General features: G+C 44.4%; 4 protein-coding genes across 4 annotated transcripts; all 4 read right to left on the reverse strand.

The window, feature by feature from the left end:
• Window positions 1–1,183: 1,183 nt before the first annotated feature.
• LOC131266303 (uncharacterized) lies at window positions 1,184–5,469 on the reverse strand. The gene is made up of 8 exons (XM_058268760.1): window positions 5,430–5,469; window positions 5,189–5,361; window positions 4,604–5,123; window positions 4,219–4,548; window positions 3,885–4,135; window positions 3,345–3,806; window positions 1,920–3,284; window positions 1,184–1,843 (listed from the first exon to the last, which is right to left on the reverse strand). Exons 2-8 carry the CDS (start codon window positions 5,279–5,281, stop codon window positions 1,184–1,186), a joined length of 3,681 nt encoding a protein of 1,226 aa, XP_058124743.1. The 5' UTR covers window positions 5,282–5,361; window positions 5,430–5,469.
• A 1,302-nt stretch (window positions 5,470–6,771) lies between these two features.
• Window positions 6,772–8,688, reverse strand: LOC131265115 (UDP-glycosyltransferase UGT5-like). The gene is made up of 6 exons (XM_058267376.1): window positions 8,659–8,688; window positions 8,509–8,610; window positions 8,355–8,442; window positions 7,697–8,286; window positions 7,193–7,635; window positions 6,772–7,115 (listed from the first exon to the last, which is right to left on the reverse strand). The coding sequence occupies exons 1-6, from the start codon at window positions 8,686–8,688 to the stop codon at window positions 6,824–6,826; spliced, it is 1,545 nt and encodes a 514-aa protein (XP_058123359.1). The 3' UTR covers window positions 6,772–6,823.
• A 1,037-nt stretch (window positions 8,689–9,725) lies between these two features.
• LOC131265116 (UDP-glycosyltransferase UGT5-like) lies at window positions 9,726–11,570 on the reverse strand. Its single transcript, XM_058267378.1, has 5 exons — window positions 11,433–11,570; window positions 11,279–11,366; window positions 10,618–11,207; window positions 10,100–10,542; window positions 9,726–10,017 (listed from the first exon to the last, which is right to left on the reverse strand). The coding sequence occupies exons 1-5, from the start codon at window positions 11,568–11,570 to the stop codon at window positions 9,726–9,728; spliced, it is 1,551 nt and encodes a 516-aa protein (XP_058123361.1).
• A 1,163-nt stretch (window positions 11,571–12,733) lies between these two features.
• On the reverse strand, window positions 12,734–14,617 carry LOC131265117 (UDP-glycosyltransferase UGT4-like). The gene is made up of 5 exons (XM_058267379.1): window positions 14,438–14,617; window positions 14,283–14,370; window positions 13,627–14,216; window positions 13,109–13,551; window positions 12,734–13,025 (listed from the first exon to the last, which is right to left on the reverse strand). Exons 1-5 carry the CDS (start codon window positions 14,615–14,617, stop codon window positions 12,734–12,736), a joined length of 1,593 nt encoding a protein of 530 aa, XP_058123362.1.
• Window positions 14,618–14,631: the final 14 nt, after the last annotated feature.

Below are 14,631 nucleotides of genomic sequence, written 5' to 3' on the forward strand. Positions count from 1 at the left end.
CAGTCTGACACATTACAATAGCGGAGCCGATCGTGTAGCATTCCCACACTGCACAGCAACCCGAATGTGTGTTGGTGCACTTTATGTCGGTCAATCATGTAGAGAATAAAAAAGGTCGTCTGTATGAATGCCATCACGCACCAACTGTCAACCGCGACGCGATGAAGTTTTCAGTCTTCGAAACATCCAGCGCCTGAACAGTCGAGTGAAAAAGTGTAAAGTGTTGTTCCTTCAAGAGTGTGTTGAATTTTCAATGTTCATGGCGTCTAAACGGAAGCTAATAGGATCCATCAACAAGTCGGGAACAGTGTCAGCTCATGTGCGATCTGATCCGGGAAACGGATGGGGAGTTCGATCGTCCACGAACGCGTTGGCCGGATCTTAGAATCGGTAAGTAAACAAAGTGGTAGTGCAAAATCATAACCATTTATAACAGCGATTCACTAATTCTATTCCTTAGTTTGTTTCGTTCAACAGAAATAACACCGGAGGAAGAAACCGCCCTTGGGAGAGCAGAATGTTGAAGAAGCGGAGGAATTCTACGAAAAATAAAAATTTCCGCGTTGGCGGCTCGAGCAGAATACAACACCGTCTTCTCCGTCTCATTTGACATCCGAAATGGATTATATAGTTGTGTGCGTGCCGTTATGGTGAAATAGCACGCACACATTCGTAACCTCTGTTTGGCACTAACACCACCACAAAATAACCGATTGAATGTTGCACCCCACCCCCTTTTTTGGTGCAACACTTTGTCTCGTTATGGAGATCGAAAATTAACAAACGAGATGGTAACGATATGATAACGAGACAAAATTCGCCAGTTGGGTACTGAATGGCCCGGTGTGTTTTTTTATGCCTCGTAACGGCGATGATATGCAATATTTGTAGCCATCATCGTGTATTAGGGAGTAAAAGAAGACCGTCTATGAAAGCGGTTGATAATCAGTCTACTGCGATTCCGTAGATGAGTGTGTGTGATAGACTGTGATGATGCATGTGCTGTGTGTGCTATGATGCAATAAAAAGATGCATCCTTTTGCAGATGAGAGCCTTTAAGTTTAACTCGAATTTATTTAAAAACTTAACCGTCCACTAACTCTGTTTCATAATGTTTTTATTTTTATCCATGAACCATCACCATTTATTTTTAAATCATCGAAATAGAATACGAAACATTGAATTAATTCAGTTTAAATTGATCAATTGCATTGGAAGCATTTAGGAAAATTTGTTCCGGTGTCGTAGCCGATCCTAGTGGAATCCAATCATCCGGTTTTCCGGCATCCTTTTGCGCCGAACGTAGCGCATAGCGCAAGGCAAACAGCACCACTACACTCATGGTCAGCGATGGCTCCCCGGTGGCCTTAGATCGTAGCACTCCAGACTTATTGTCGCCCGTTTGCAGAAGCCGAATGCGGAAGTCCACCGGGATGTCCTGTGCACCCGGAGGCTTATAGTTCCACGAACGGTTCGTCAGCAGCGCACCGGTGGTCATGTCGTAAACCAGTGACTCTGTTAGCCAGTACCCGATGCCCATAACGAACGCACCCTCGATCTGTCCGATGTCGATTCCGGGGCTCAAGCTTTCGCCCGTATCCTCGAGGATGTCGACTCGGGTCAGTTGAATGCTACCGGTCAGAAGATCGGTCTCTATCTCGGCGCAGCTCACGCCCCAAATGCTGTAGGGCATTAGATCGGATCCCTTATATTGGAACAACTCACAGAGACCAATGTTTCGTGTGTAGCAGGTCTGTGTAACCGTTTCCCAGGAGGCATTCTTGAGCTCATCCTTGACGGGTTGGATACGGGTGTTGAGAGTTTCGCATGCCTTCTTTACGGCCTGTTTGGATGAATTAAACTCATGATTGTGGAAAGATGGACAGATATGTTGAGGTACATTAACACACAATACTTACATAGCCTACAGCGTCGCTTGCCATGCTACCACCGGTCATCACGCAATTCGGTGAAGCCCGATCAATGGTTGGTTTGACAGCGACCTTTTCCAACGGAACACCCAAAACATAGGCGGCAATCTGTGCCACCTTCGTGTTGATACCTTGTCCCATCTCAATCCCACCGTGTGTGATCGATACGGACCCATCCTTGGCGTAGATAGAAATGAGAACGTGCAATGTGCCAAAGTGTACCATCGGGTAGTGCATAGGGATCATTGCAATGCCCCGCTTGCGCCAACGGTTGTTGGCATTAAAATCGTCGATCAATTGCTTCCGCCTATCAAAGTCCACATCCAGCCGGAACTGGGGCATCATCTGAGGCAGTTTACTTTCCTTCGGCATGTTCGCCAACCGTACCTGCATCGGATCAACGCCAGTAACCCACGCGATGTGCTCCATGATCGTCTCGATCATGGCAACGCCCTCGGTTGTGCCCGGCGCGCGCGTCCAGGTAGTCGATGGAGCATCGGTTAGCACAAAATCCCCTTTGATCTTCCAAGCGCTCGAATTGTACGCCAGTTTGAACGCTTCGGTTGTGAAATCCAGCAAATTATCGTTCCGGGATGAACCAAAGTCTTGCATGAAGTGGTTGGTTAGCTTCAAGACGGTACCCTTTTCGTCCACATCTACATCATAGTTGCCAATGCAGCCGCTTCTCTTGCCCACCGTCGCCATGTTCGACTCGATGTTCAGCACAACCCTTACCGGACGTTTGGTCAGGTGCGCGGCGAGGGCACATGCGCACGCAATCTGGCTTGCGCGTGTCAGTTTTGCGCCGTATGCGCCACCTAGACGTCGGACGGTAAAGTTGAGGCTGTTCTCTGGCACCTTGAGTGCGGCCGCTACCGCCACCTGGCAGAGATCGATCCACTGCGTGGCGGAGTAGATGTCCATGCCATCCTCAATCGGTACGCACACGCAAGTCTGTGGTTCCATCGTGTAATGGTACTGCCCAGCCATTTCGATCGTACCGGAAATGTGCCTGGTTTCAGCCAGGGTCGTAGTTTGATTGCTTTGTTTCGGAGCTATGTGCTCTACGTTCTTCGTAGTGGCTTGTAAGTCCATCCAGGACTTCAAGGTAGGGATTATCCCGGGGATATCAGAACCCCGTTCGTAGATGATCTTCACCTTTTTGGCGGCATCGATCGCTTGGTCGTATCGCTCCGCCACAATCATACCGACTGGTTGGCCGTAAAATAGTACGCGACCGCTGCAAAAAATCTCCTCCACATCCGGGAACGGTATAACCATGCCATCGGCAACGAAACTATTTTTCCCGGGGATGTCCTTGGCAGAGTAAAATGCAACAACTCCGGAGCGTTTCTGGAAATGATAGAAAGAGACAGTACAAACAATCAACAGCTGAGATTCATTGTTTCTTACCAGCGCCTCTGAAGGATCGATTTTCCCGATCATACTGTGCGGCCGTGTCGCTACGACGTATGCACCGTGCAGCTCACCGGGAAAGGGTGGCATATCATTCGTATACTTCGCCTCACCGGATACCTGCGCTAGACCTTCGAGTTTCGGAACGTTTTTCGTTAATGGCCAGTTTTTCTCGATAGTATCAAATGTTTGTTGGCCAGATGACAAAGGACGCTCCAGGCTAGACGCCCCGGATGTAAACCTAGGACTTATGGCGACACCGTTCTCCATCGCTACACTAAGAATGCATTTGTAAAAAAGGGCGATTGCAAGATTCTTTCGATATTCGGATGAAGCATTCTCCAAGCTCGAATTGGGTTGTATCTCCGAGGCGAGCACGTTGAGGGTTTGCTGTAGTGTTCTATCATCGATCAGCCGTTTCCCTGTGAGAAATTGTTCCGTGCGGTTCGCATGGGTAAACTGTGAATCAACCAAAAGATTGGATTACTTTCCTTCAGCTTACGATCGATCATTTGGTAATTTGTAGTGTAACATCACCTTGGGATGAATGCCTCCAAAACAGAGTGTTGCCGAGTTGACGGTGTTTTTGTCGCTATTGAAGTTCAACAGGAAGGCAGCATTAACGTAAGCGTGAGAATTTTGAGCACGTGGTGTCACTTTATACGATCGGAAGACACTCCTGTTGGCAGGGATCAGTGGCAAGGAAATGCCTTTAAGTAGTTTTTTTGTCATGTCGATCTGTGTAAATTCATACGGAGTCTTCTGGTAGGTAAAAATTAGGGAATCGACTGGTGGGAAAATAAACAATTTCAAACACTTAAATAAATGGTACGCTACTAGAGAAATCGCATATTGTAGGGTAAATGCATACTTATCGTCAACTTTGCGCCGACAGCTTCAAGTAGAATGTAAAGATCTGATGTAAAGTCTGGATGTTGATTTTTAGTAATCAGATTCCCCGCGATCGTACCGGTGTTGCGTATAGCGAGGCTTGCCACCAGATTAAGGTGTTTGGCCATCTCTTGGCAGTAGGTAAAGCTGGGTCTCTTACGTGCTACCTTCGATAGGATCTGCATAAACTCTGACAATGTTACGTTCGCACCTATGAAGAGCTCGTTTGAACTCAGGTAATGGCTACGAAGCTCTTCGACAGAGTTGACGTCGATGAAAATTTGTAGGGCATCATTTCGACGATAGACACCTGTCAATAAAAGGATATTACGTTTTTGGGCTATAGCTTACAGAGCTCTCCTTACCATGGGCTGTATTCCCTCCGACAAGCATGTATGGTTTCGATCCAATTGTGCCGAATATCCAAAATATTTCATACACAGTGTATACCCTATGCCACTCTCGATTATCGTCAAACACGATTTGGATGGGACGCACTGGATCGACTTCACAAGCAACAGATGGACACTTTCCAGAGCACGCCGTCTTTGTTTTGGGACAAATCCGAAGCTCCTCAATGTCCAGCAGTTCCTTGTCGGCATCGGAGGTGAGCGACTTGAACGCATCCAGGATCGGCCGGTACCCGGTACAGCGGCAGATGTTACCCCCGAGAGCATTCTCGACCTCTTCCATCGAAACGGAACCCTTCTTCGATTCCATCAAGCAGTACATGGTCATCACCATGCCCGGCGAGCAGTATCCACACTGGCTTCCGTTCATATGCGCCAGTCGCTCCTGGATCGGATGGTAACCGTCCAGCCGGTTGCCCAACGCCTCGACCGTTTTGACATCCATGCCATGGCATGCGTACACAGGAAACAAACACTACAAAGGGACTTGATTAGTAGTCAAATAGAAATGGCCAACCTTCGATGATCCCTTTGACCTACCGAATTCACCGACCACGTTCTAGTCCCCTTCGTGACGGGATGGACTCCGGATACGTTTACGATACACGCGCCACATCCTCCCTCCAGACACATGAACTTTGTTCCGGAGAGATGTGCATAGTTGCGAATAAAAGTATTGAGTGAAGTGTCCACTGGAACAGTGCCAGATTTAGCTGCGAAACGGAGAAGAAGGAATCGAGTAAAACATTTTCGACAGTAAAACGCTCTTTTTATGTGTTACCGGTATAAGATTTGCCGTTGATGTTGAAAATGACGTCGGTAAGAGGTCTTGTATGAAAGAGAAAAGATTATATTTTCGTTGAGCAAGCCATATTGTAGATAGTACACTCATAGTTTTTATAAACTAACGGTAAATAAGTTCTACTAATTTAGGTTTTGGAAACTATGCGACCATATATTATTTGGATGTCTTTATGTTCCACTGTTTTGCCTTACATTTTAAAGCACGCTTGTTTCAATTTAATGTTGCTTCATCCTTGTTTTTGTCTCGAATTTTTGCACTACAGCATACATTAACGCTTTTCTTGTAGTTGTTATAAGAAAACAAAAATCAGTATGATCTTTATTCTTTAACAAACCCCTTTCCTTGAAACGAGGTGAACTTATTTTTAATCTTTCATAATACCGATAAGAAGGACGCGTTGTGAAAAAACAAGAAACCGGATATTGATAGCTGATCCAGTTTAAGAAGAGTCGTTGTTCCTTTTTTACTTTAAACCATTGCCAATGAGTACCAATAAACCATGAAAACGGTAAGATTTTTTGTTTCTTTCAATGTTTTTTTTAGCAAAAATATGTAAATGTTGTTATGTTAAATAATGTTCAATAATGAGATCACCGCACAATAGTTCTTTAACATAGAGTAAATTTTCATATTTCTAAAATATTTATAATGAAATAGCTTTTGCTAGTATGTAGATTCATTCGACACACTTAAAATGAATCAAACTTTTACACTTCGTTTTTGTAGACACTATTTTTAGACACTATTTTTCAATTTTTTATTCACTCCATTTTAAATGGTTAAGTTAGAGTTACCTTTTATAATCCGTAAATTCACGAACTTTTTCTGTGAATGCTGGTAACATTGTCTATATTATTAATTCAATACCACAAATCTTCCACTGTATTGTTTTTGGTAACACTGCGATAATAGTTGGAGGTACACTTTTATGTAGGTTTCTACCAGTGATAGAGCAAACTGTGTGCATTGAAGTTAGACCCAACGCAATGGACCAGCTCGGATAAAATATCGTGGGCAAATGACGGGAGCAGCAAATGTAAAGACACTTTTATGGCGGTTGGCTTAAGGGGATGTTGAAATAGCGGATATTGACCTTACTGTAGCCAGTCCCAGTCTTTACTTACGTGTAGCATGTCAGAAAATGTCATTAATGGTGTCTATGGCATGGTTGGTTCCAAGGTCGACTGCAAAGTAATTTAAATATGGGTTCTCTTGGTTTTCCTCCGTTTCGTTCGCCATCTCAACTTATTCATAAAGTAAAAAATGTTGCACGCAACTATCATTGTTTTATGAATCACAATTCGAGGTTTGTAATCAGTATTTTTCGTAAACTCTAGTACGGTACATTATCTTTTTAATACTGTCTGTTACTAATTATTCTTTTTCGAAGTACTACATTGTAATTTCTTTGCAAACAACATTTTGACCAATTTCTTTACAATAAAGTGCAAAACCATTAACACTACCAAGCCCATCGCTACGATGAAAGCGTACACATCCAAATTGTTATACTCGACAAAGGTCAAATCCTGGGCTGCGGATATCAGATGCTTTGCGCCGTCGTGCCGAAGAACGTACTCGACCCAAAATTTGGCCATATCCATCGGTGCGAGTGGTTGATCGCGCAATCGTCGTGATATTGTTTTCACATAGGTTGTGTAACTGTGTGGGGAAGAAAGATTAACAACTAATGATAAGAATAGTGCTTTCAACCCAATCTTTGTGTGAATGGTACTTACATTGCACTATCAAGCACTCCGTTGACGGCTTTGCTGAAAGTAGCCTCATTCAGTTTCGTATAGGTCACCCCAATACCCCAGCCAGCTTGTTCGGCACGAGCCATGTTTAATAGCTGATCACCAAAGATCGGTATGCCAACGATCGGAACTCCATGGTAGATCGACTCGGTGCAGCTCAGCAAACCTCCGTGCGTAATGAAAAGCTTCACGTTCGGATGGGCAAGGATGTCATCCTGTGGGAACCATTTTCCGAGCAGGAACTTGCTCTTGTCCAGCACGAGCGTATCGTCGTCCCATTTCCAGATGATGTTTTGCTTAACGGCAGAAAGCACCTTGATGATATCGTCCCGTTTTTGTTGGTCCATTTTGGAGGGCTTTATGTTAGAACCCATCGAGAAGTAGATGACTCCATGCTCAGATTCTTCGATGAAATTCTTGATGTCCTGGAAGCCAAAAATCAAATCTGAAATGTGTTGACGGAAGAACCCAGTTCCATCCGCTTACCTCTGGCAATGGAGTAACCTTCCGGTTGACGTGAAACCCTCCAACTTCTATCAAATTGGGCAGATAAGGACGGGGGAAGCTCAGACTAAAGTGACTGTTAACGAGTATCAAAGAAACTCCATGGCGCCGCATCTCCGCCAACGATCGGGTGGCATTAGGGAAATATTCCTTGTAGTATCGCTGCTGAGTCTCTTCGCACAAGAACTCCATCAGCGCTTCATCGAACGCGGTAAACAGTACGTTGGTGAGCCGGTCCCAGAAGTTCATCCTGTCCGTAAGCCCCATCATCGGGTGAGGGACGTACGAGAGCGGCTGAGGGGACCCGGTCAACGAGTTTACCCAGGACGATGCACCAAACGTGGACATGCCTACCACTGGGCAGTTGAAGCGATCCGCGAAACCAAGAAATACATCGTCGAGGAAGATTTCCATCACCAGTAGGTCGAACGTTTCCTGCTCTGAGTGGAGCAATGTTTGCACTTCGGGTGAGGTTAGTGTGGTGTTGGCTATTTCTTCAACAAAGTTTCCCAGTTCCAGCATCTTTTGCACGATAGTGTCATCGATCTTTTCGAACACCTCATCCATGATCTCTGCGTGATATAGGAGTAAATTACGATAGGCCGTTGTTCATATGTTGATTTGAATTAGAGTTTGATACCTTCAAAAAGGTGGCTATTGTAGACGATCTCCACGTGGCGATAATTTTTCGGGGCATTACTTAACCGAAATGGACTGATAACAGTTACCTGAGGGATAAAAGTACACTTATCTCTTATTACCTAAAACTTCATAAATTCATTACACCTTCCTACCTCATGCCCATCGAGCGCCAATTCTTTCATGAGGGCCGATCCGAGAATCCAGTGGGACTTGGACATCGTAGGAAAGATGCTGAGTATTTTGGCGCTATCCACCTGACATTTCGTTGGGTAAAACGAAAGAGCTAACACTGCGACACACACACTGTACAGCAAATTGAATGCTGTCTTCATTTTTACTGGCAAAAGGCGAAAACTTTCTCAGATTATTATGGACTGTTTCATCCCACGGACACCGGTCAACTGAATGAGAATTCACTCGGTCGCCCTTGATAGTATATATATATAGTTGCTTGATTAGAGTCGCGTGCGGGGACTTGCAAGTCATCATTAGACGCGTGTTTATCAAAGAGTTCTCGATGATATTGTTCCGAGGCGAGCGTTCGGTATGTTACACAGCTTTGCCAGTGTTGCCGATAATGTTTATTGATGTGAGTGCACCACGAGATAGACTCATATAGTTAGAAAAGTTAACTTACATTACGATAAACAGGATAAACAGATAATCCAGTACGTCGTGTTTTGGTGTGTTTTATATTATAATTTGATAAAAGAAAAGTTGTATGACCCCAGTCGTAAGACAAATGAAAATGTGAAAGGAAATTCATGGAGTTTAAACTGAGTTGATCTGATAGACTGAAACTGATAGAGTTGTTCGACTTCAGGGAAATTTGTACCGGCTTCGTATCTGATCCCAGTGGAAGCGCGGCAGTCCAGAAGCATGTCGTTTACGCTTAGCATCTGTTAATATCACCAACGATTCGTCAACAATGCACCGGTGGTCTGAATCCCCTCCACATCCTGGAACGGTATAATCATATCATCGGCGGCAAAAGTACTCAACCCGAGGATTCTTTCAATATTCGGATGAATCACTTGTCAATCTCGGATCGGTTTGTATCTCCGAGGCGCGCATGTTGTGGACTTGTTGAAGTGTTCGATCATTGGAACTGTGGATCAACCAGAAGAGATCATTTGGAGGTTCATAGTGTAACGTCTCCTTGGGATGAATGCCTCCAGAATATAGTGTTGCCGAGTTAGTAATGCATCCTGTAGTATTCTTTCTACTTTTTTGTTCACTTCAACGGATATAAATAACATTTAATTTTAAACATTTCTCGATTTACGAAACAAAATTAGCATCGAGTTCTTTTAAGTACTTCATTTCATGGAGTTTGAACACGTTTTCTATGTAACTTATATTGAAAGAACTAGTTATTTTTTTTCGAAGTACTATTTTGCAATTTCTTTGCAAACAATATTTTTACCATTTTCTTTACGATAAAGTGCAAAACCATTAACACTACCAAGCCCATCGCTACGATGAAAGCGTACACATCCAAATTGTTATACTCGACAAAGGTCAAATCCTGGGCTGCGGATATCAGATGCTTTGCTCCGTCGTGCCGAAGAACGTACTCGACCCAAAATTTGGCCATATCCATCGGTGCGAGTGGTTGATCACGCAATCGTCGTGATATTGTTTTCACATTGGTTGTGTAACTGTGCAAATGTAGGGAAGAAAGATTAGTAACTGAATGTCACAATTATTTTTCAAACCGATATGTTACCGAGTGGGACTTACATTGCGTTATCAAGCACTCCGTTGACGGCTTTGCTGAAAGTAGCCTCATTCAGTTTCGTATAGGTCACTCCAATGCCCCAACCAGCCTGTTCGGTACGGGCCATATTCAGCAGCTGATCACCGAAGATCGGTATGCCAACGATCGGAACTCCATGGTAGATCGACTCGGTGCAGCTCAGCAAACCTCCGTGCGTAATGAAAAGCTTCACGTTCGGATGGGCAAGGATGTCATCCTGTGGGAACCATTTTCCGAGCAGGAACTTGCTCTTGTCCAGCACGAGCGTATCGTCGTCCCATTTCCAAATGATGTTTTGCTTGACGGTGGAAAGCACCTTGATGATATCGTCCCGTTTTTGTTGGTCCATTTTGGAGGGCTTCAGGTTAGAACCCATCGAGAAGTAGATCACTCCATGCTCAGATTTCTCGATGAAATTCTTGATGTCCTAGAAGCAGAAACTTAAGGAGTTAGAATCAAATGTGGAGTGTGTTACCGGACAAATCCAGTTCCATTCGCTTACCTCTGGCAATGGAGTAACCTTCCGGTTGACGTGAAACCCTCCAACCTCTATCAGATTGGGCAGATAGGGACGGGGAAAGCTCAGACTAAAGTGACTGTTAATAAGCACCAGCGAAACTCCATGGCGGCGCATCTCCGCAAGTGACCGCTTGGCATTAGGGAAATATTCCTTGTAGTACCGCTGCTGAGTCGCTTCGCACAAGAACGTCATCAGCGCTTCATCGAGCGCGGTAAACAGTACGTTGGTGAGTCGTTCCCAGAAGTTCATCCTATCGGTAAGCCCCATCATCGGGTGAGGGACGTACGAGAGAGGTTGAGGGGACCCAGTCAGTGAGTTTACCCACGACGATGCACCAAACGTGGACATGCCTACCACTGGGCAGTTGAAGCGATCCGCGAAACCAAGAAATACATCGTTCACGAAAATTTCCAGCACCAGTAGGTCGAACGTTTCTTTCTCTGAGTGGAGCAATGTTTGCACTTCGGGTGAGGTTAGTGTGGTGTTGGCTATTTCTTCAAAAAAGCTTCCCAGTTGCATCATCTTTTGCACGATACTGTCATCGATCTTTTCGAACACCTCATCCATGACCTCTACGTGATATAGGAGTGATTCATGAACATTGGCCGTTTGTCATTGCTTGGTTAGAATTATAGTTTGATACCTTCAAATCGATGGCTGTTATAGACGATCTCCACATGGCGATAGTTTTTCGGAGCATTACTTAACCGGAAGGGACTGATAACGGTAACCTGAGGAGTAACAGTAAACTTATCTCTTATTACCTTAATCCTCTTGGATTCATTGTATCTTCTTACCTCATGTCCATCGAGCGCTAATTCTTTCATGAGGGCTGATCCGAGAATCCAGTGGGACTTGGACATCGTAGGGAAGATGCTGAGTATTCTAGCTCCCTCCACGTTACATTTCGTTGGGTAAAATGAAAGAGCTAACATCGCGACACACACACCGTACAGCAAATTGAATGCTACCTTCATTTTTACTGGCGAAAGGCGAAAACTTTCTCAGATTATCGATGGACTCACGTATCGACTCACGGATCGACTCACGGACACCGGTCAACTGAATGAGAATTCACACGTTCGCCCTTGATATATATCATATATCTACTTGCATAGCAACTTGCAAGACTTGCAAGTCATCATAAGACGAGCGTTCGGTATGTTACACAGCTTTGCCAGTGTTGCCGATAATGTTTGTTGATGTGGATGTACAATGAGGTAGACTCACATAGATTAAAAAGTGAACTTATATTACGATAAACAGGATAAACAGATAATCCCGTACGTCGCTTGGTGTGTTTTGATTTATAATTTGATAAAAAAAAGTTGTATGACCCCAGTCACAAGACATATGAAAATGTAAATGGAAATGGATGGAGTTTAAACTGAGTTGATCTGATAGACTGAAACTGATAGAGTTGTTCGACTTCAGGGAAATTTGTACCGGCTTCGTATCTGATCCCAGTGGAAGCGCGGCAGTCCAGAAGCATGTCGTTTACGCCTAGCATCTGTTAATTTCACCAACGATTCGTCAACAATGCACCGGTGGTCTGACGGCGACAAAAGTACTCAACCCGAGGATTCATTCAATATTCGGATGAATCACTCGTCAATCTCGGATCGGTTTGCATCTCCGAGGCGCGCATGTTGAGGACTTCCTGAAGTGTTCGATCATCGCAACTGTGGAGCGACCAGAAGAGATCATTTGGAGGTTCATAGTGTAACGTCTCCTTGGGATGAATGCCTTCTGAACATAGTGTTGCCGAGTTAGTAATGCATCCTGTAGTATTCCTTCTACTTTGTTGTTCACTTCAATGGATTTAAATGAATTTTCTTCTTTAATACATAAAAACTTATTTTTCTTCTTGGCGTAACAACCGTCTCGGTCATGGCTGCCCCATGAAGGGACTTACAAGACTTTTTCCCTTTGAGTACGTGGATAGTCAGTTCGCTCGTACAGGGAAGGGTCTAGAAATTTTAACACAAAACATTTAAGTTTAAACATTCTTAGAATTGCAAAACAAAATTTGCATTGAGTTCTTTTAAGTACTTTATTTCGTAGAGTACTTTATTCTACGTATCTAATATTGAAAGAACTATTTATTCTTTTTCGAAGTACTACTTTGTAATTTCTTTGCAAACAACATTTTTACCAATTTCTTTACAATAAAGTGCAAAACCATTAACACTACCAAGCCCATCGCTACGATGAAAGCGTACACATCCAAATTGTTATACTCGACAAAGGTCAAATCCTGGGCTGCGGATATCAGATGCTTTGCTCCGTCGTGCCGAAGAACGTACTCGACCCAAAATTTGGCCATATCCATCGGTGCGAGTGGTTGATCGCGCAATCGTCGTGATATTGTTTTCACATTGGTTGTATAACTGTGCAAATGTAGGGAAGAAAGATTAGAAATTAATGATAAAAATAGTACATTCAACACAATCTTTTTGCGAGTGGGACTTACATTGCGTTATCAAGCACTCCATTGACGGCTTTGCTGAAAGTAGCCTGATTCAGTTTTGTATAGGTCACTCCAATGCCCCAACCAGCCTGTTCGGTACGGGCCATATTCAGCAGCTGATCACCGAAGATCGGTATGCCAACGATCGGAACTCCATGGTAGATCGACTCGGTGCAGCTCAGCAAACCTCCGTGCGTAATGAAAAGCTTCACGTTCGGATGGGCAAGGATGTCATCCTGTGGGAACCATTTTCCAAGCAGGAACTTGCTCTTGTCCAGCACGAGCGTATCGTCGTCCCATTTCCAAATGATGTTTTGCTTGACGGTGGAAAGCACCTTGATGATATCGTCCCGTTTTTGTTGGTCCATTTTGGAGGGCTTTATGTTAGAACCCATCGAGAAGTAGATCACTCCATGCTCAGATTTCTCGATGAAATACTTGATGTCCTGGAAGAGGATATTTATGAGAGTAGAATCAAATGTGGATTGCGTTGACGGAAGAATCCAGTTCGATTCGCTTACCTCTGGCAATGGATTAACATTCCGGTTGACGTGAAACCCTCCAATCTCTATAAGATTGGGCAGATAGGGACGGGGAAAGCTCAGACTAAAGTGACTGTTAACAAGAACCAGTGAAACTCCATGGCGGCGCATCTCCGACAGTGACCGCTTGGCATTGGGGAAATATTCCTTGTAGTACCGCTGCTGAGTCGCTTCGCACAAGAACGTCATCAGCGCTTCATCGAACGCGGTAAACAGTACGTTGGTGAGCCGGTCCCAGAAGTTCATCCTGTCCGTAAGCCCACTCATCGGGTGAGGGATGTACGAGAGCGGTGACGGGGACCCGATCAACGAGGTTACCCAGGACGATGCACCAAACGAGGACATTGCAATCACTGGGCAGTTGAAGCGATCCGCGAAACCTAGTAACACATCGTCCAGGAAGATTTCCAGCACCAGTAGGTCGAACGTTTCTTTCTCTGAGTGGAGCAATGTTTGCACTTCGGGTGAGGAAAGAGTGGTGTTGGCTATCACTTCAACAAAGTCTCGCACCCCTAACATCTTTTGCACGATACTGTCATCGACCTTTTCGAACACTTCGTCCATCATGTCTGTTGGTGGCAGAGAAGTAGTAAACCATGATTACACGGCGGTTAATTTTGCTTTGAATTGTTTACCTTCAAACAGTCGACTGTTGTAGACGATCTCCACATGGCGATAGTTTTTCGGAGCATTACTTAACCGGAAAGGACTTATAACAGTTACCTGAGGTTTGGGGGTTTAAAAGTACTCTTATTACCTAAAACCTCATGCATTCATTGCACCTTCTTACCTCATGTCCATCGAGCGCCAACTCTTTCATGAGGGCCGATCCGAGAAACCAGTGGGATTTGGACATCGTAGGAAAGATGCTGAGTATTTTGGCTCCCTCCACGTGACATTTCGTTGGGTAAAACGAAAGAGCTAACATCGCGACATACACACCGTACAGCAAATTGAATGCTGTCTTCATTTTTACTGGCAAAA

This window comes from Anopheles coustani, chromosome 2 (assembly GCF_943734705.1).
Source record: "Anopheles coustani chromosome 2, idAnoCousDA_361_x.2, whole genome shotgun sequence".
Classification (NCBI taxonomy): domain Eukaryota; kingdom Metazoa; phylum Arthropoda; class Insecta; order Diptera; family Culicidae; genus Anopheles; species Anopheles coustani.